Here is a 19,733-nt window from a genome sequence, read left to right as displayed (position 1 = left end):
TTTCTCTGTCCTTCGAACAATTTTTTTTTTTTAAACTTAGACTATTTTAATTTTATAGCAAACATTTTTTAGTGAGCTTTGGCTTCCTTCCCAATTCAGGAATTAACTGAAATTTTCACTTTAGTTTTGCAGGTGTACACTTCTGGTAGTTCTATTTTTAAAGTGAAAGCATAGCTGGGCTGTAACTACGTAAGTGTGATAGTGTACTATATTGAGAACTACAACAAACAGAGTTTATAAAAGGTGCATTAGGGTGAAAAATAGAAGGACTTTGTTTGTTTGCCAAAAGTTAGGAGTGACCTAGCAAACTCACTCGTTCATCCGTAAATTGCTTAACGTTACAGCAAATTATTGCTGTTTGTAGAACAATGGTTGTATTTTGAACTAGTTTCAGATTTTAGAGTGTAACTTCATTTTGGTTTCAAATACTTGTTGATGAGTTGAATTTGTGGCTAGCTGGAGGTGTTGTTTCCTATTAAAGAAGTTGTGGTAAAGAGCTACTTTCTGCTACCTCTGCTTGATTACAAACATGAAATGCTTGATATATGGAGTAAATATGGAGTAAAATTTTAGTATTGCTGTGACAAATGCAAATTAAGTAAAATAGTCACCTTCAAAAATGATTATTCATTCTTGATTCTTTGTCAGCCAATGGTAACTCATTGGCAAAAGTGGATGTTTCTTTCTTTCTCTCTTTCTCTCTTTCTTTCTTTCTTTAAACTCCTTTCCCCCCCCTCAGATACACATAAGTATGTTTAACTGAAAACATAAAGTTAACATTAATCTGTAGTAAAATAATCTTCCAAATAGTTTTCTAAAATATTTCAAAGGATTTAAGGATTTGTGTTCAAAAGGTGTTTACTAAGAACATAATTTCATATAGTCACCTTAAAATGCCCCAATAGATAGAAACATAATAAAATCATGAAGACTTCTTTGGCAAGGTGGGGGGGGGGGGAAGAGAGAGAGAGAGCAATCCTAGTGTGTCCATTTTTACAATATGTAATATGCTCGTACATTGTTAAACATGGTAGAAATACATTAAAGAAATGAGCAGTGAATAGCCTGCTGGTAATGCAATGTGGGCAGAAGTCTATGGAGCAGAATGCTTTGGAATACACTGCCAGAAGAAAGTTCTTCAGAGAGATGCCCTGAATGGTAACAAATCTAAGTATGCCAGTTATGCAGCACTGGATTAGAGTTGGCTTATTATGTAGAGAAGAAAAGCGGTACTTAGAAGACAAAAATAAAAAACAGCTATGGTTAAAAATGGTTTTAAAGACATTTTTATGGAATTGAAGAGCAAATTTATGTTTTAAACTACAATTAATTTTTTTGGTAGCTGACCCAAACAGTGGATATGAGAAGACTGAATTTGTGAATCTGGTGCTGCTGTTTTGCGAGTTTATTCGACATGACGTTTTCTCCCATGATGCATACATGTGCACTTTAATATCGCGTGGAGACTTGTCAGTTACTGCAACCACTCGACCACGCTCACCTACTGGAGAAACTGTGGATGAACACTATTCTAAGGACCATGATGTGAAATTGGAGGTAACAATACACATCTTCACTTATTTCTGTTGCATTCAAGGTTCAGCATCAGTAGCAGACCTCCACACAAGGAGTGCAGAACTTCAAACCTGATCTTTTAATAATTGGAAAAGAGGTGAAAATCTGTTGCATTTGGAGTCCCAGGTCAAATGTGTCTCTATCCTGGTGCTTTGAAATACCTCAGCTGCAGTGCAGGTATAATGAATTCCCTTCAGCTGAAGATGATAATGCAAGGCAGTGCTTCTGATACATGTTCAATCCCAGCTGGAATCTCTGAGTTTCAGAAAAGCAGATCAAAGTAAATGGGGAAAGGCTGTCATTAACTTCAGTGAACGTTACATCAGGTCCTTAATTTGCTGAGGTGAAATCATCCTGTAGCACAACCTGTATAGTATCCATGGTCTGCTTCTTGTGTTTCCTCGGTTTCCTTTTCAGCTCCCACAGTCTCACAACCTGATTGAAACTTGAGGACATGGGATATGTTCAGATTACACCCTGTGGTGTCCACAGGGACACATGCATCAGAGGAAGTACTGTCCGTCAAAGGAGGGCAGGTAGCAATACTGGTGAAAGCAGTTTTGAGTTCTATAGGAGCCCCTATGGGCAGAGTCACCCTAGTACATATGCTGATTCTTGGTGAACAAGATGTGCTATCTGTCTTTGTCTCCCTTTCAACCAGTCTGTACTTGATTATCTTTAGTATATGGGTATGAATTAGAAAACCTTTTATAAATTGGGGAATATTGTGAATATTGACAGTAGGAATGGTTTGTTTTTTCTTGATTTTAAACAATAAAATATTTCTTAATTTTAAATGGGTGGAATTTTTGGCTTTATGACCAATCAAACAGAATTTTCATTATAATCTGACTGGTGTTTTTTCTCTCTCTGGTGATTATTAGGAACATAGTATTATGGAACATATGGGCATTGACTCAGGAACCACTAATATTTTTGATGATGTAGACAAGAGTGACTTTAAGACAGATTTTGGTTCGGAGTTTCCAGTAGGTTTAATTTTTTATTTTTCTGCACACTATGCATTTCTTTGCCCCTTGCTTCCTGTTTGCACAAACGTGTTCTCCATGATTCTGAATTAGAACCATCTTATTATTGTCATATGGCCAATATTCTTTCATTTCCAATCCTTGTAGTGTTACAAGTATAGGGTATTGCATCATAATCTTCATACACCCACCTGTTACAGCATTGCTTCATTTCTACATTGGGAAGCTCTCACTGATTTCCACAGTTGTCCCTCAGGCCATCTCCAGCATATCAAAGCACTATTAGTCTGTACATACACACTGTACAAATACTTGGGGTAATGTTGTGTAATATATTTTTTAAATGTTGAGCCTGATTCTCTATTCTCATGATGGTTTAAATCTTGAGCACCTCCATTAAGGTAAATAGGAGCAGAATCAATGCAGTGGTTGAATTATGAATGTTTCAGTTTCCAGTAATCTTAAACATTTGTTTTGCATTACTTAGATTTTTTCTCCAATGCCTGGGGAGTCTTGTGAGAATGTCAACTGTTTGTTAGAGGGAAGAATTTTAGTGAACAGTGAGAAGTCAGTGAAGAGAGAAAAACTGAGAGAACTGATTTTTCCATCCAGTTATGACCTCCTTCGCCATTTGCAATATGCAACACACTTCCCTATACCTCTGGTAAGTTAACTCCTTACATTTAAATTTTATATGTAAATGTATAGATTGAAGACGGTAAAGCACTTAGATAAAAGAATAAAACTGCTTGGAGGGTGAGATTTATCACTTAGCAAAGGTATGGGACACCACTAAAGCCAACAGTCCTTCATTAGAAGGGACGTCCCTTATTTATTCATCTCTGTACAATGACATCGGGAGTTGCTGAGGATGGCAAAAAGCTGCAAGAAATACCCCTGGCAAATGTAGGTGAGTACTGCTAACTATTATTTTATTGTTTATGATTATTTATTGCAATGATGATACTGATGATAATATTGGGAGGAAGGGTGAGGCAGGAGTGCTAAAAAACAGTCCCTTATTTTTGAAATGTAATGTTGGCAACCCTAGATGGGTGTAGTATAAACACTTAAATATAACACAAGGCTTATTTTACTTTGATTTTGCTAGAAATTCCCAGGATTCACTGGAGTAGGGTTTTTTTTGAGGGGGGGAGGGGAAAAGGGGGGTCTCCTGCCCTTCCCCCTCTTCTTCCTGGAAAAAACTGGTTATGTCAAATGTGGCCCTCTAAACAAATATCTGCAGTAATGCCACTAACACCTGTTAACAGGTGTTAACTTCATATTAATTTTAGTCTTTACTTTTTGTTTCATTCTGAAGAATTGTATATTCGTAAGACTTCCTATACTGGGTCATTTAAAAAAAAAAGTTACCTGGTTTCTTCTTCATGATGACGATGGAATATATTTGAAATTCTGGAAAACGTGTGTTTTAAAAATTAGGTTTTGTTGTACTTTTTAGATTATTGCATTTTTTGACTAGAGCTTCCTAATGCACCAACCTGGGGATATAGATGAACAGTTTGTGTTCCTGCATTAAGAATGAGATTCCCATGCTCCTTGCAAATGACCCAATAGACTGTGTTTGGGGAACTGTGTGGATCTTGGCAGGGCAAAAACCACACACTTGCCAGTTCCATATAGTTTTGTTATCCCCTTCCTTGCTGCCACTACAGCCTCTGTGTTAGAATTAAAGTTTCACTCTAGAGACAGCTCCTATACAGGCGTTTGCAACTGTGGACTTAGTGGCCTAGCCTGCCTCTCCTCCTCCAAACTTCTGTGATGGCCCGTGCAGAGTCAGCACAGAGCCTATCTCTGCCCTAGCTTGCCCAGGCAGAGTACCCCTGTCTATCCAGTCCACAGGGCCACCCACAACATTTTGGCACCTGAGGCGGGGAGCTCAAATGACACCCCCATGTCTCCTCGCTTGGGCCAAAACTTTGAAAGTTCTAAATTCTGCCTTCTTCCTGTTCTTCTCCTGTCATGGTACTGCTCTGCTACCTACCCCAATAAAGGAGAACTAACAACTTAAAATGCCTTGTTCAAAAATTTTAAGTAACACTTAACTTTCAAACACCTGAACAGCAAATGTAACTTTTCTTGTCTGCATCGTAAACACTGGCATTTTTATCTGTTTGAATAATCAAAGTGGTGCTTTCCGTGCCTTCTTGGTTGCAAAGATTTGAACTGCTTCCTGCTGAAGGTCCACAGTCTGGGCCAGATCATGCTTTATTGAGATGGTTGCAAGACTGACCAGCCTCTTCTGTGTCATTGTGGAGTGCAGATGTGTTTTTATTAACTTCAGCTTGGAGAAGCTGCGTTCCACTGGCAACTGTTACAGGAAGTGTTAAAAGTATGCACAGAGCAACAAAAGCATTTGGAAAGAGGGTGATCATCTTATTTGTGCACATATATTCCAGAACAGCCTTTGGAGTTGATCCTGCTGAAATGTATCTTGAAAGCGCTTTCAGTTCATCACCTAAATCACTCGCATCAATATCGCGCATGTTATCATGTGTCAACACTGTCTCTAGTACCCTGCATTGCTGGTGTAGGTCTTCTTCAGGTATGGTGAGGAGTTTTGGAATATCATACACCATCCCAAATATTCTGCTGTGTTCCTTGAGCTGCATGAAACTTTCTTCAACTGACTGTATTGCACAATCTAGCACATGGTTAAAGAATTCAACTTTGAATTGTTGTTTGGGGTCTCTTATGGGATTATCCCGTGCCTCGTAATCAAAATGTCATCTTCTTCGGTGACTCTTCTATTCTTGAATGGGTGGGAAAATAGTTTCAGTGTGAAGTTCCTCCTCTAACTTCTGTGCGCTCTTCAGAACGTTTTGAAAGCCCTCATCTGACCAGTAAGACTGTAGGTATGACTTTGCTTTGTCCAGTTGTTCCATTGCTCCAGATATATCAAGGTCAGCACCTTGGAGTCTCTTGCTTATAACATTTATTTCAAACAGTATGTCATGCCACAACACTAAGCCACACAGAAATGTAAAGTTATGTATGTATGTTGTGATTCCATTTCCCTCTGCCACTGTTCTCCCATGAACAGTTCCTGTCATAGCATTATCCTCCATAATGGCAACGATGGCATCCTCTATCTTCCCAATTTGGTGTTTGATAGGCTTTATCGCCTCCACTTGACTTTCCCATCGTGTGGCACTCAGGGTTTGTGTCAGAGAGGATGTTCCCAGATGTTGCTTCAAAATTTGACGTTGATGAGTTGATGCAGAAACAAATACATAGATGCTTTGAATTACATTACAAAATTCAGCAGCCTCACTAGAAGCTGATGCTGCATCACTGAGCCCCAAGTTCAATGAATGAGAACTGCATGGGACAAAAAAAGCTCAAGGGTTTAACTCTTGGATCCGTGTCTGCACTCCTCTGTTCTTTCCTCTCATGTTGGCACCATTATCGTAGCCCTGACCTCTCATGTTAGCTATCGCAATTCCCGTATCTTCCAGCTTTTTAAGAAGCACATTTGTCATACCAGCTCCTGTAGTATCATCAATGTCAATACATTCTAGAAAATGCTCTCTGACTGACCCTGCAATGGTGACTTTTTCACTAGGTTCCGTTTTACAAAACGCACCATTAAAGTCATTTTTTTCCATATGGGTGATGTCAGGTGTGCAGTCCAGCATAACAGAGTAATATCTTGCTGACTTCAGATCTGCCACAATCTTCTGTTTGACTTTTGTTGCCAGTAGCTGTGTGATCTCATTTTGAATTGTTTTTCCAAGCTAGTGGCGTGTGTACATTTCTTGGGTGGTGACTCTTCTTAGACGCTCCTGGAGTACAGCATCAAACTCAGCCATCAGCTCCACAATTTTAAGGAAGTTTCATTGTTTGGCACATACAGCTGATCTGAAGTGCCACGCAGTGCTGGGTTTTGGGTAGCAAGCACTCACAATGGCAATGAGCCTTTTCAGAACATTTTGCCAGTAAAGAAACTCTGATGCAATCTTCTCTTGATGCTGATCATCTATGGTGGCCTTTAACCTTAGTCTCATCTCAAGCTCTTTCCAGCTATGGAATGCTCTCTGGTGATTTGCTGCCTTCTCATGGCATGCCAGATTTCTAGCCAGATTTTTCCAGTTCTTTGTTCCTGTAGAACCCAAGTGAATGGAACATTAGACTGGAAGAGTTTGCAACAAAAACAGTATGCAGCATTCTGGGTTTTTGAGTACATAAACCTTGTCACCATTGGGGATTCCACGCCAGTAATGTGTTGGATGGAAACTTCTATTTTCATTGTCTTTGGGGTTTTTCACTTGCTGTGGCCCATGCAGTACAAGGAAGTCCCTCAAGCTACTGCTCAAGTGGGTCCACAGTCCTGGATCATCTAGACTTAAGGAACTAAACTCAGCAGTAGGTGTTTCTTGCGCCTCCATCACACACTTCTCTGATCTATACTTTTCTTCAGGAATGTACATGGTTACATCCATTTGAGATGGAGATATGGATGCTGCAGTAGCTGCCAGGTTACCTGCACTCTGACTAACTGGAAGATCAAGCATCTCCTCACCACTCACATCCTCACAGGGGCCGGAAGGCTCACCGTGAACATTTGTGTCTATGTATCTCAGGAGAGCTCCTTCCTGCTTAGATAGAAAAGCTTCCTTTGCTTTCTTTCTTTTACTGAATGCTGCCCCAGAGGGGTGTTTTCTTCTTTCACTCATGACTGCTGTTCTGTACCAGCTATAGTGGCTCTCAACACTCAATTGAAGGGGACAAATAAGCAGGCTGGTAGCAGGGCCTGCGTGAAGGAAGATATCAGTGTCTTAAGGGCCTAACTGGCTCCTACTACTTCAGTTGGCTGCCTGTTCTCCTCAAGTGGGTTCAGGGAAGCAGCAGGAAACAGGAAGCTCCCTGAGAAGCTAGTGTTAATCAGTCCAGGCTCCTGGGGATGCTAGACAGGTACATAAGAGGCTCCTACTCCTCTCTCTCCCTGCAGCTCCTGCTGCTTTCTGTTATTTCCTCTCACCTTTTCTCCTGCTTGCTTGCCTCCCCCCCCCCGTCACCCAGTCTGGCATCTGAGTCGGCCACCTCAGTTCACCTCATGGTAAGGCTAGCCCTGCCACTCCACAGTTGCTCTTGTCCATGGTGGCTCTACTAAAGTGACGACCTTCAGTAGCACCTACTACACTGGGTAACTTTGACTCCAAAAGATTATATTTATAGTTGCTGTGACACTAATTTTATTCTTAACCCTGTTGTGCAATGCTGTGCCCAAATGCGAACCACATCTAGGGCACAAGATAATATGAGATGCAGCAAGGAATCTTTTTTGGTTACTTTGAGTGTTTTATATTTCAGTGAGCCTTCCGAGTAGTTGTTTAGCTACAGATGTATGCATTGGAAATAATAACACATGGTGATATGCTAGATAAAGAAAATGAGTACGGCATTAAAATACTCATTTAGGGATTATGGATCAAATAAACAATTATACTGAATAGAAAATTGGATACTGTTAGTCACTGGAATTTTCATTTTCTGTAGAATTAGACGACTGCTGTCTGGTTAACTTACCAATGCATTGGTAACAGTTTTTCTGTTTCATTTGCTGTTTCATTTTCTGAGTCATAATTGACAGTGTAGCTGAGAAATAAGGGAATCGGAATGTATGAGATTAGTAATGGTGAAATGTGTAGGACTGAAAAATTATTGTAGGTTTTTCTTCTTTGGGTCTTTCTGTTTGTTTGTTTGTTTGTTGGCATTTAACTGTATGCCACTTGAGGAATGAAGGGAGCTAATTGATACATGTCCCAACCCGAGAAAATCCCACCTTTCCAACACATACCCTTGTTGGCAGCTTCAGGAGAGTGGCCTAATACTGAATAAGCCTAAAGGCTTATTAAATGTTCACTCAAAACAGAGGAAAACCGACACAATTTAAAAAAAAAAAAAGGAGTACTTGTGGCACCTTAGAGACTAACAAATTTATTTGAGCATAAGCTTTTGTGAGCTACAGCTCACTTCATCGGATGCAGCTCACGAAAGCTTATGCTCAAATAAATTTGTTAGTCTCTAAGGTGCCACAAGTACTCCTTTTCTTTTTGCGAATACAGACTAACACGGCTGCTACTCTGAAACCTGACAATTTTAAAAGACAATACAAAATTCAACCAACTATTGTAGCTATCAGATCAAGAGGTAAGATGTGATGTGGCACTTATAATCATCTCTGCTTTAAAAATATAGGAAGCTTGGGTTTGAATTTTCTTGCTGTTAATTTCTTGCTATTAGATGTTGGATGAGCTGTCTGTCCAGAGTAATTTTGGGTGCTTGTTTACAGTTGGTCAAAATATGAATACGTTTTGTGGATTAGTAAACAAAGACAATCTAGTTTTGTTTTATATTTCTGAAGTATTTTTGGTTTACCATTAGAACGAATCCAGACTGGCAATAACTTGTATTTGTCTTTGTTATTGGGTGTTCAAGACGTTTTGGTTTTCTAAATGTCTGAGGTGTAAATACCATGTAGCTATTTTATTGGTGTCGTTTTTTGTTTAAAAAGTCTTATAAAAATCACGAACATACAGAAAGAAAAATTGAATATTTTACATTTTGTCTAGACACTTTGCGCTGTTCAATTTTTCCCATTTAACCCAAGAATTTTACTGTAGTAACTTACATATTTCCACAATTTTAATACTCAATGAAGTAGCAAAATGGGGAAAAAAGATGAGTATTACAAAATGAAAAAATTTATTTGTAAGCAATGACAGGGGTGATATAAGCAGATACAGTGCATTTTAAATCAGTTCAGCTTAAAATCACTTTCTAGAGAAAGTGCCTTTTGAAATGTTTGGTTTTATTATGGCTGTGGAAAGTCTTTGCAGCTTATCAGTTGCTGTTGAGTACATTCTTCCTTTATTATACCAGGTAAATTAATACAGAAAGCATTTAACATTATTATGTAGTAAAGGTGAGTCCAGATCGCCTCAATCCATAAACCTTTATTAAATATTTTTGAATCTTTCTTGATAAATTGCATTACAAAACATGTTTGGATCATGCTTCATAGGTATTTTTTGGGTAGGTCTTTAGTATGACTTCATATGTTCTTAATTAAGCAGTGTGTTAAAATATTCCTATGACTCGTATCAGGTCTTCTGAAAGTACAGAACTGTATAATATTCCAAATCAGTGTATGAAGCTGTAAAATAATAAAGTGATCCAGATCCATCATTAAGCTTTCCTTCTGCCCAGGGTTAGGGTTTGACAGTAATTTTATTGACATTGTTAGCCGTGTTCAGCAAACGCACAGCAGTTGTATAAATTACATATGCACACACAGTGTTGGTAGTCTAGGTTGAAATACTACAGTACTTTTGTATATAATGTGCCCCTTCTCAATGTACTCCTTCTCCTGTGAGAATCTTTGTTTCTTTATGTGCTATAAAAGTCTCAGTAATTTTCAGTCTAAATGTCTTGGAAAGATAAAAATATAAAATAGGATCAAAACAGAGATTCAACACTGCCAACAGGAGAGTGGATTCCTTTGCTTTAAAGAGGGATTGTTTCAGAAGACAATCGGTTATAGCATCACTCTGGCTCAAAGTATAGGGGATCCGAACAATGTGGTAAGGAACGAAACACATGATGTAGCCTGCTGTTACTAACAGTATATTTATCTGAGCTTTCTTTACATTTGCATAACTCTTGCTGTATTTGTTTAGGTAAAGTTGTCTAACAACAAGAAAATTGGAAATAAGTATCATGGCTGAAAAATTCAGGAATATTGCTGTACATATGAAATTAGTAAACACATGCCAATCTTTTCCAACTGTTGTTTTGAAATCAATACACCCCACAGTAGGCTTTGGTTCTATTTCTTTGATTGGAATCGCCATGTTAGGTACCATTATAAGGAGAACCATTATCCATACAACTGCAGATAACATCTTGGCAAATCCAGGTTCTTGGATTCGATAGATCTTAGTACTGTGCATTAACTGAAGGCAGCGGTCCATGCTTACAAATCCCAAAAATATGATTGATAAATACATGTTAATATAGATGAGGCAAGCTGTGACCTGGCAGTGGAATATCCTCAGTTTCCAGGGGGCAATACCTAAGTCAACAATTATTTTTACTGGCAATGCCAGAGTCAACAGGAAATCAGCTGTTAGGAGGTTAATTAGATAGATGCTCATACATTTTTGTTTCTGATCCTTTTGAGTGAATGCCCATAGGGCAAAACAACTCCCAATAAATCCAATGAGGAAAATTAAGTAGTAAAAATAGGTAAATGGTTCCAGTTGTCTGTAGACACTGCAATTTGAGATATTGCTAAAGGACATTTTAATTATCCAGTGGAAAAGTAAGGTGTGTTGGCTGCTTAAAGATATCTAGAACCTGAAAAGTAAGACATTAGAGATAATTAGTGTGAGAATCTTGTTCCAGTATAATTTCATAAAAATGTGTGACAAGACTTGGAAATGATATTACTGAAACTGAAGTATTTGTATTTCTCAGTGTCTGGAATAGTTCACATTAAGTTGCATGGGTTTCATTCAAGTTTAAGCAATTTATTGAAATATCTTGGGTCCCTTTCCTGCAAACACTTATGCTTGAGTATGTTCACTCATGTGAACAGTCCATTTAAGCGAATGGGACTATTTGTGTGTGTATATATAAAGTTACTTGTGTATCTGCAGCAGGGCTGCCCCTGGGGTTTTTTCTCCTCTGGGTGGAAAACATTTTCAGTGTCACCCAGCAGTTGACCTAAAAGAAATAAACCCCCAAACAAAACCACACAACAACAGATGAGCGGAGCAGCAGAGTAAAATAAATAACTAAAGAGACTGAGTGATGTGCCCCCCCAAATGGTGATTTGGCACCATTAAAAGTTGGGATTCAGGGTGATCACCTTGCCCCTAAGACTGGCCCTGATTTTGCTGGATCAGGGACCTAGTTAGTTCATTGGAGCCACATTCAAATGTAACTTTTTTTAAAAAATGACACTTTTACTCAACAAAACAAAAACAAACCTAAAACCAAACCAACCCTCCCAAATCCCCCCAGTTAAGTTAATGTTTATAAAAATACTTCATATATAAAATATTACAGGATTAGTAAATGTTAATAATACTCTGTCAAAACCAATAAGGGTCTATCCAACAGAGAGAGACAGCAGAGTAGCTGTGCTCAATACTAAATATTCCTAAAATTGTTGATTCTTCTAGTTGAACAAAACAAAAATATATTTGATGAATATTTTATGTAGTTCAGAAAACATTTAAAGAATCTGTCAGTCATTTGCATCATATTTTCAGGCTTCCTCAGACATTTAGGGAAAGGAAAGTGTATTTGCTTAGATGGGAACCTAAGTATTATTTTAACTATCTGAAACTACCATTGTATAACTTTTTTTTTTTTATAGTAGCTACACTGGCATTAACTTTAGTTGGAACATGTTGACTGAAGAGGAAATGAGTGTGTTAAAGTTTTTCTGAGAAATAAGACAGGGAAGCAAGTCTGTTGAAATAGCATTGAACCATACTAGCTTTCTATTTATCTAGTACAGTCTTTTTCATTTGCTAAAAATTCTGTTTGTTTTAGTGATCAAACATAATTCTAGGTTAAATGTTGCCTGAGTAGTAACAGTTGACAATGAATCAATATAACTTAATTACTTGGTCTGTGTGTATTGTGTATATAAAAATGCAACTACCTGAAACTACTTATGGCTAGAAATAGAAGATCTATAACATTATAATAATCACCCTTCTGCAAATGGAGGATATTACCCTCCCAAAAAAAGAGATTATTAACCTGAGGTTAAATGAAGTTGAATGCCCACAAGGTACAGAGGAAATAGTTGGTTTTGTTCCTGAGCCAACAGAAGGTGGGAGCCAAATTCCTGATATGAAAGAGAATTCACTGTGTCATTCCACAATGATTATTCTGCTTGATTTCAGATGAGCTTGGGAATGAGCTGTATCCAGTTCTCTTTGGCTCAGGGACTGCTCTACTGGAGGGCTTTTTTTTAATGTGGAAGGAGCCAGGGTCTCCAAAGGGCAAGACTTTCAAAATGGTTATAATGAAGTAACACTTAATAAGTGCAGTGAAAAACATTAGTGCTTTTAATATTTAACCTATTAGTTTTTCAGTGCATTTGGCATATTATTTAGTATTTTATGCAATATATTTACCTTGGTGTATATGGACATATTAAAAAATGTATAAAAAGCATTTAAAATACATACCTTCCTTTTTAGATTCTGAAGTCTCATAGGCATTAGAAGAAAGTTTGTAAAATGCTTGATTAGTCTCAGTGGATAGTCACATCTTTGTCTGATAATATGTAAATCCTTTCCCCTTTGTGCGTAGGCTGCTTTTTAAGAGAAATGTCTCTGTGGTTTTTAAATGTGTAGATTGACGTAATTAAAACCAGCACTCAAATTACTAAACAACCTGGAAGTTACCTAAAAGGGTCATGATAGAAAAATGTTAGTGTTCACGGAACAATCCAAAGTTGCCTTTTTCCTCTTTGGGAGAAGATGATGTTATGGAACAATGTTTTCCTGAGCTGAAGGCAAACTGCCTGCTGCTGTCATGAGGCCAGAACTTGCACAGCCCTCTACACCTGTTAATTTCCATTGACTTCAGTGAGATATTGAGGGCACATTGCATCTTGCAAGACAAAACCAGAGTGAGCTGTGTGGGTAGAAGGCAGCCTCTTAAAGAATGGAGTTATAAACTCTGACGTGCTAACACAAATAGAATGGATTATCGTGCTTCAACATTTTGGTGGCATTTGGGTAATTTCTATCATTTTAGAGCAGGGGAGGGCAAACTACGGCCCGTGGGCTGGATCCGGCCCATCAGGGCTTTCAGTCTGGGCCGTGGGATTGCCAGCTCCATGGCGCAGCGGGGCTAAGGCAGGCTCTCTGCCTGCTCTGGCCCTGCGCCGCTCCTGGAAGCAGCTGGCACCACGTCCCTGTGGCCCCTGGGGAAGGGGGAGGGAGGGGCAGAAGGCTCTGTGCGCTACCCTCACCTGCAGGCACCAACCCCCGCAGCTGCCATTGACCGGGAATGGGGAACCACAGCCAATGGGAGCTTCGGGGGTGGTTGCGCAGTGGCGAGGGCAGTGCGCAGCGGAGCCACCTGCCACACCCCACTCCCAAGAGCCACTGCTGGACATGCTGGCCACTTCCGGGTGCGGGGCCAGGGCAGGCAGGGAGCCTGCCTTAGCCCTGCTGCGCACCGCCGCCCCCACCGCTTGAGGTAAGTGGCGCAGGGCCAGAGTCCGCACCCACAGGCTTGTCAATCTGTTGTAATAAAAATTAAGGTTAACAAACATTGATTTGATTGTGAATGAGGGATTGGTGACTCTCTGCTCAAACCTTAGTTTATTTTAAGACTGAAACTTTGGGCTTGTCTGGATGGTGATGGCAAAGCTCACTAGAGGTATGTGATTTGTGCTAACATGTGGGGCTCTAACTGCCCTGTGTAGACTCTGATGGTGGTCTCTAAAAGGTACCTAATTCACCTTAAAGTCATCCAAACAGGACTATGTTAATGTGAAGCAGGTACCGTTTAGAGACTGCAAGGTCTATATGGGGCAATTAGATCCCAGCATGTTAGTGAACTTTATAATTCATAATCCCTGGCACGCTTTGCTGTGCTGCGTGGGGAAGCTTTGTCACACGTTCACTTGCGTTCCCCTTTCCTCCCCACTGTGCACTTTCAAGTTATGGCTGGAATTAGAATTAGAAGAGCCAAGATGCTATAACTAAGGGCTGGTCTTGTGGCATGTGGTTTGGAAGCAGAAGCAGAGGTATAAGAAATCTTATGAGTAAGTCTTTTCTTGCAAGAGTTACAGCCCAGTTTGCAAACTTAAAAGTTTCAAGTGCTTCTAGTAGATATCTAAGCATATGGATGTCTTTCTGAACCAAATTCAAGTTTCAAATCTTCTGAGATTTGTCCAGTCTCTACTAAAAATAGATGGGCTGAGCGAGCAGCAAAAATCTTCATATTTTTCTTTTTGAGAAAAAACCCAGACAGTAGAACAAGCTGTTGAATTTAGCCTAGTTTCTCTGACAATAGTACAGAGAAACTAAAATGTATAGCAAACTCACTGCAGACAATCGTCAAGATCTCAGAAAGTTGAATGACATGCCAAATGGAAGTAGTTATCACCACCAACCAAAATACCCTTATTGCTTACAGGGTTGGGAAAATCCTTTGTAAAGAAACTACTCCGTGTGTCTGGTTTCAAGCTTAGTCACAAACTCAAAACTCAGACTATGTTTGTGAAATGTTTGGAAAGGTTCATAAAGTTTTTGAGTGATCCTGGATTCAGAATTGAGCAAATGTGGGTGGAGTTATGGCTTTCCACCTAAATCATGCAGACCTGGTAGTTCTGTATGTTTTTAACATGAAACCCAAGGTGCTCAGATTTAATTTCATTTTAAGATTTTGGAGTTCAAGTTGAACCCAGATCTCTGAGAACTTCCTCAGGTATATAAAAGGAGAAGAATCCCCCTGGATCCAAAAGGAGTGAAATGTCTCTAGTTTTCCTAAATCTTTCTAGTTATTCAGAAGGGGAGGAGGCATGGAATTATCTCCAAATGAATAAAAATGCAATTTATGTCAGTTTAAGATTTTGTCTTTATTTCTGGATCAGCACCCCCTCAGTAAGCTCCCCTGTTTGTGTCAGTTATTGAAGACGTCAGTGGGGTTCATATATATTTTTACTTTTTATCATGATCGCTGACTGATTTAGCCAAAGGTATCAAGACGCTTCTATTTTAAGTCCCCTTCTTGCAGGAGGCAATACATCACGGACCCCAGCCTTCAGTATAGGAGAAAAGGATAGGACTTCCATGTTAGTCAGAAGTTAAGAAGCAGCGGTGTGACTCTAAAGTGTATAAGGCAGTATGTAGCCCTTTATCCCAGGAAGAAGAATGTTATAAACATAATATTCCCCATCTGATTAATTTAGAGTGTTCGTACTTGAATCCAGAAAGTTCACATCCACCCATCATTTAGGCCTTGATTCAAGAAAGCATCTCTATTTGGGAAAGCACTGAAGAACATGGTTAAATACTTTCCTGAATAAGGGTTTGACAATCATTTGTTAGGCCGGTTACTGACATACAAGGCTTTGCATACTTTGTGACCACACAGGGTATGTCTGCTCTGCAATTAAAATCTGTGGCTGGCCCATGCCAGCTGACTTGGGCTCAGCCTAAGGGGCTTCTTAACTGCGGTGTAGACATTTGGGCTCAGGCTGGAGCCCAGGCTCTAGAGGACCTTGCGAAGTGGGAAGGTCCCAGAGCTCCACCTGCAGTCCAAGCACGAACACTACGCCACAGTTACAGCCCATTAGCCCAAGCCCATAAGCCTGAGTCAGCTGGTGCAGGCCAGCTGTGGGTTTTTAATTTCAGCATAGACATATTCACGGTCTCATGGGTTTTTCTCTTGTGGAGTTTCTAACCCTCATAAGAGTGAAAAAGATTGAGAGCTGCTGTACTCATCCTCTCACCTGGGATGTTGCTGATGGGCGTGAACACTTCGGTCACAGGGGTTCACTTTTGCTGTGTGTGTTGTTGTCCTGAATCCTAGAAAAATCTCTCTTGCTGTCTTTTGCTGTCACTTTTAAAAATGTGGGAGCAGGAAACACATGTATGTATATAATGCAGAACAATAGGAAGGAAGCAGGCAAAATGCTGGTGAGGTAGCTGAAAACAGTATTAGAATGGCTGTATTGGTTGACATGGTAGTGTAAATGGAGATTCATATGGCATTTTGCTAGAGAGGAGAGTTACAAGGCCATTTGCACAATCACATTACATGTGGGATGTAGGAGAGCAACATATTTAGAAGCTTGTTCAGGCCTCAGAAATACAGTAGTCCTGCCATGGAGTGAGTTACCGATGAGATGAATTTGACCCATTGTCTTTGGATCCTTGTCTTATGTACAATGTAAAGTTATATGTTCTGTAATGTTACAAATACAGATGTCAATTTTAGATTTCTCTCAGCTTTGAATTCTTTTGTGTGTATGTGTGGGTTGAGTTGCCGAACTCCAGTGTGTCTGTATAAAGTTTGAAAACACACACACAGGAGTTGGCATCTCACACACTAACACAGTCTAAGCTGAGATAAATATGTGTAACATTGTGTTTGTAACACCCTAACCATAGTAGAAAAAACTTTCTGTATTTTAGAGAGTGAGTGAGTGAGTTTGAAAATATAATTTAATGAGTTGGGGGAAATCTTTATTTTTTAATCCGGGATTTATGTTGCTATTTAAATATTTACATGGTATTAGGAGGTGATCACTCTTGAAGATGTACTAAGTGTTTTTTTTTCTTTCAGCCAGTTACTGTTAGAGATGAGTTTAATATAAACTTCAGAAACCCAGTAATCAGGGGACTAATAAAAATGAGACCTGGAATTTTCCTTCATCCCTTTCTCCACATCCATTTTGTGATTATAAGCTTTGTGACTAAAACTGTCCTTAAGGAGTAATTGTTGACAAGTTTTATTAGCAGCATTCAACCACGGAGTTCTTATGGTGGTTCTTTCATTTATGGTTTTCTTCCTGTTTGTTTGTTATGAGGAATCCAAGTAAACTCTGGCTCTGTTCGTACTGTCCCTAAGTCTCTTGAGGGAGGCTCCTGCACGTCTTTTTGGGAAATGAGCAAAAAGAAGTTTTTCTGTACATTTTTAACCTCTACATATACTAACTAGCAATTTCAGCACACTGTGTCTTGTGACTTTCGTTTGACAGATTCATTGTTTACCCCATAATATATTTACAAAAACATCAAAAATTTAGATCCTGCCACAAGGGAGTTATATGAAGTTTGAGCAGGGACATTTATTGTGGGGTTGAGGGGAAGGGATGGACTTTAATTTTTTGAGTTAAACATAAAGAATGGTAAATTATTATTTTGTAGTTCAGTGTAACTCCTGTCTCTTTAAGACTGTAATCTCCTTAGGGAGGGGCGTAGTTCTTGTTTGGCACACTGCACTGTGTGCAACCAAGCTGCTGTATAAAAATGGTAATGAGCAGGGCCTGTAAATGACCTAGTGCTGCACTTCATGGCAGCTAATGTCAGCTGCGTAACGTGATCACAAGTATCTTCCCTGACAGGCTATGGTGTAGTGTTTTTATAATGTGTAATTAATTACTTTTAATTAATTCATGTTTACACAGTGCTTTAAAGATGTGCAGTGCTGTGTAAGTGATCCTTATTAGTTGATCTATTAAGAGACGTTCCTATTAAATATACTTCCATAAAAAGGATGCATGATTAAAACTTAAGAAAATCAGTCATTTGTGGGTGAAATCCTGACCATGCTGAAGTCAGTGGAAGTTCCCCATCTGACTTCAGTGGGGCCAGGATTTCATCCTTTATGTTGGCAGAGTTTGGGATGAGCTTTCCTCCATAAATTAATTCCTATTTGCTGAGTTTAGCCCTTGCTTCCGAAAAACTGTGGTGTTCTGTTAGTGGAGAGGGAATTTGAAGCTCCAGTCCAAAACATTAACATAAATAACCCATTGCACGTTAATGGGATCATTGACGTTTGTCCGATGTAGCTCGTGCATTATCACTACAGGCTAGAGCAGGTATATGAGCTGATGCATAAGTTAGTGTGAGATTTATGTACTCTACATTTCTGAGTTTTATGTGACAGATATATGTGCTCATATCAGGTCATCTCCTCAAGAGTTTGAGTGGCTGAACAAGTGAATCTTAAGAAAAAGATGGTTTTGAATTCCATTTAGAAATTTATGTTTAAAACCTTATGAGCAACTTCATTTTCACATTTATGCTTTAAATCTCCCTTGGCTTCTCATGCTGCATGTTACCTCTACCCAGGAAGAGAACAGAAATGGTTACCTCTGCAGTAGGCACAAAATACATTTCAGTCCCTTACTTCTCAAAAGGAACACAACCATGTTATTATAGTGGAGCCCAGGGTGTCATGAGGAAGACAATTCTTCTATTGCTTATATACCTACCTAAAGCATGGGTTCTCAAACTGGGGGTTGTGACCACTCAGGGGGTTGTGAGGCTATTATGTGGGAGTTGCAAGCTCTCAGCCTCCACCTCCAAGCCCCTGCTTTGCCGCCAGCATTTATAATAGCGTTAAATTATAAAAAAACGTATTGGGGGGGGGGGTCGCATTGAGAGGCTTGCTGTGTGAAAGGGGTCACCAATACAAAAGTTTGAGAACCACTAGCCTAAAGTGAACAGGCACATTTCTGTTTGGTTCTGAACCAGTGGAAGGAATTATAGAAAGTAAGTCCCTCTTTGGATGGTTGGTGACAGTGGCATGACTGCAAGACTTGTGGCCATCTGGGGAGGCAGTTGGGGTAGGTAGATAGTCTGCTGAAGGTATGCGACTCACTTTCTTTCAGAGGTAGAGTTAACCACCTTAGTGTAGAATACATTTCTGACCTCACCTGCAAGCCCTGTCCTTTCCAGTTTATTTAGCTTATTTTCAGTCCAAGTAAAAGTGAAAAGCACTGTGATGGGAAGGGAGCAAAACTAGGTTTCATAGGCAGGCTGGTTGAGACTTGTGCCCGGTATAGACACCAAACTATTGTTGGTTCAAAGGCTATGGACGCACTGTTATGCATCAAAGTTATCTAGTGATGGATTGTTTTTTAATAGGGCAATATAAAAAAAAAAAAGCACAGCGAGCAGCATGTTTTCCATTGTAACCCCCTAACGTGTATCTAGTCGTTCAAAGTGATAACGTGTCAACCTGTTTGGGTGGGGAGGAAAGATTTTTCCAGAATATAGATATGTTTGCATAAATTACTTTCTAGTCATGAAGATGAGATTTTACAAAGGCAGGTGACAGAAGCTGTTTTCATGTCACTATACCAGTACTCTTTCACTGACCCTTTTGTTTAGATAATGCAGCATATACAAAGGGTCACTTATGCAAGGTAGTAGGTGCTCTTGCCATAAATTACAATAATAAAATTAAAATCTCTCACAAACCAGTAGATTCCCCTCCTTGACACATCTGGATTTCTATTGCTAGGGGGAATTAGTCTACCAATGGAACCAGTGCAGTTTCTCTATATACGCTGTTCTGGAACCAGACTGACGTGTCAAAGAGACCTGAGGTAACATGAGAAATATTGTTTCTGATCTTAAAAGAAAGTTC

General features: G+C 39.4%; 2 protein-coding genes across 3 annotated transcripts in view; one reads left to right on the top strand and one right to left on the bottom strand.

The window, feature by feature from the left end:
* The window catches only part of MED12L (mediator complex subunit 12L), a 330,957-nt gene that overhangs the window by 100,467 nt on the left and 210,757 nt on the right, over window positions 1-19,733 (top strand). The window contains exons 13-15 of one of the 2 annotated variants that reach the window (XM_043522368.1): window positions 1,343-1,557; window positions 2,460-2,564; window positions 3,052-3,228. In XM_043522368.1, the coding sequence (XP_043378303.1) occupies window positions 1,343-1,557; window positions 2,460-2,564; window positions 3,052-3,228 (497 nt within the window). The remainder of the gene's footprint in view (window positions 1-1,342; window positions 1,558-2,459; window positions 2,565-3,051; window positions 3,229-19,733) is intronic. The other variant, XM_043522369.1, reaches the window with a different exon arrangement.
* Window positions 9,271-13,195, bottom strand: GPR171 (G protein-coupled receptor 171). Its single transcript, XM_027819833.3, has 2 exons — window positions 12,800-13,195; window positions 9,271-10,946 (listed from the first exon to the last, which is right to left on the bottom strand). Exon 2 carries the CDS (start codon window positions 10,889-10,891, stop codon window positions 9,941-9,943), a length of 951 nt encoding a protein of 316 aa, XP_027675634.1. The 5' UTR covers window positions 10,892-10,946; window positions 12,800-13,195; the 3' UTR covers window positions 9,271-9,940.

Source organism: Chelonia mydas, chromosome 9 (assembly GCF_015237465.2).
Source record: "Chelonia mydas isolate rCheMyd1 chromosome 9, rCheMyd1.pri.v2, whole genome shotgun sequence".
NCBI lineage: Eukaryota > Metazoa > Chordata > Testudines > Cheloniidae > Chelonia > Chelonia mydas.
The sequence above is the reverse complement of the archived record's forward strand: the minus strand, read 5'-3'. Positions and strand labels throughout refer to the sequence as shown.

Bases quoted from the DNA above. Each gene is read 5' to 3' on its own strand.
- GPR171 (XM_027819833.3), bottom strand. From the start codon at position 10,891: ATGTCCTTTAGCAATATCTCAAATTGCAGTGTCTACAGACAACTGGAA.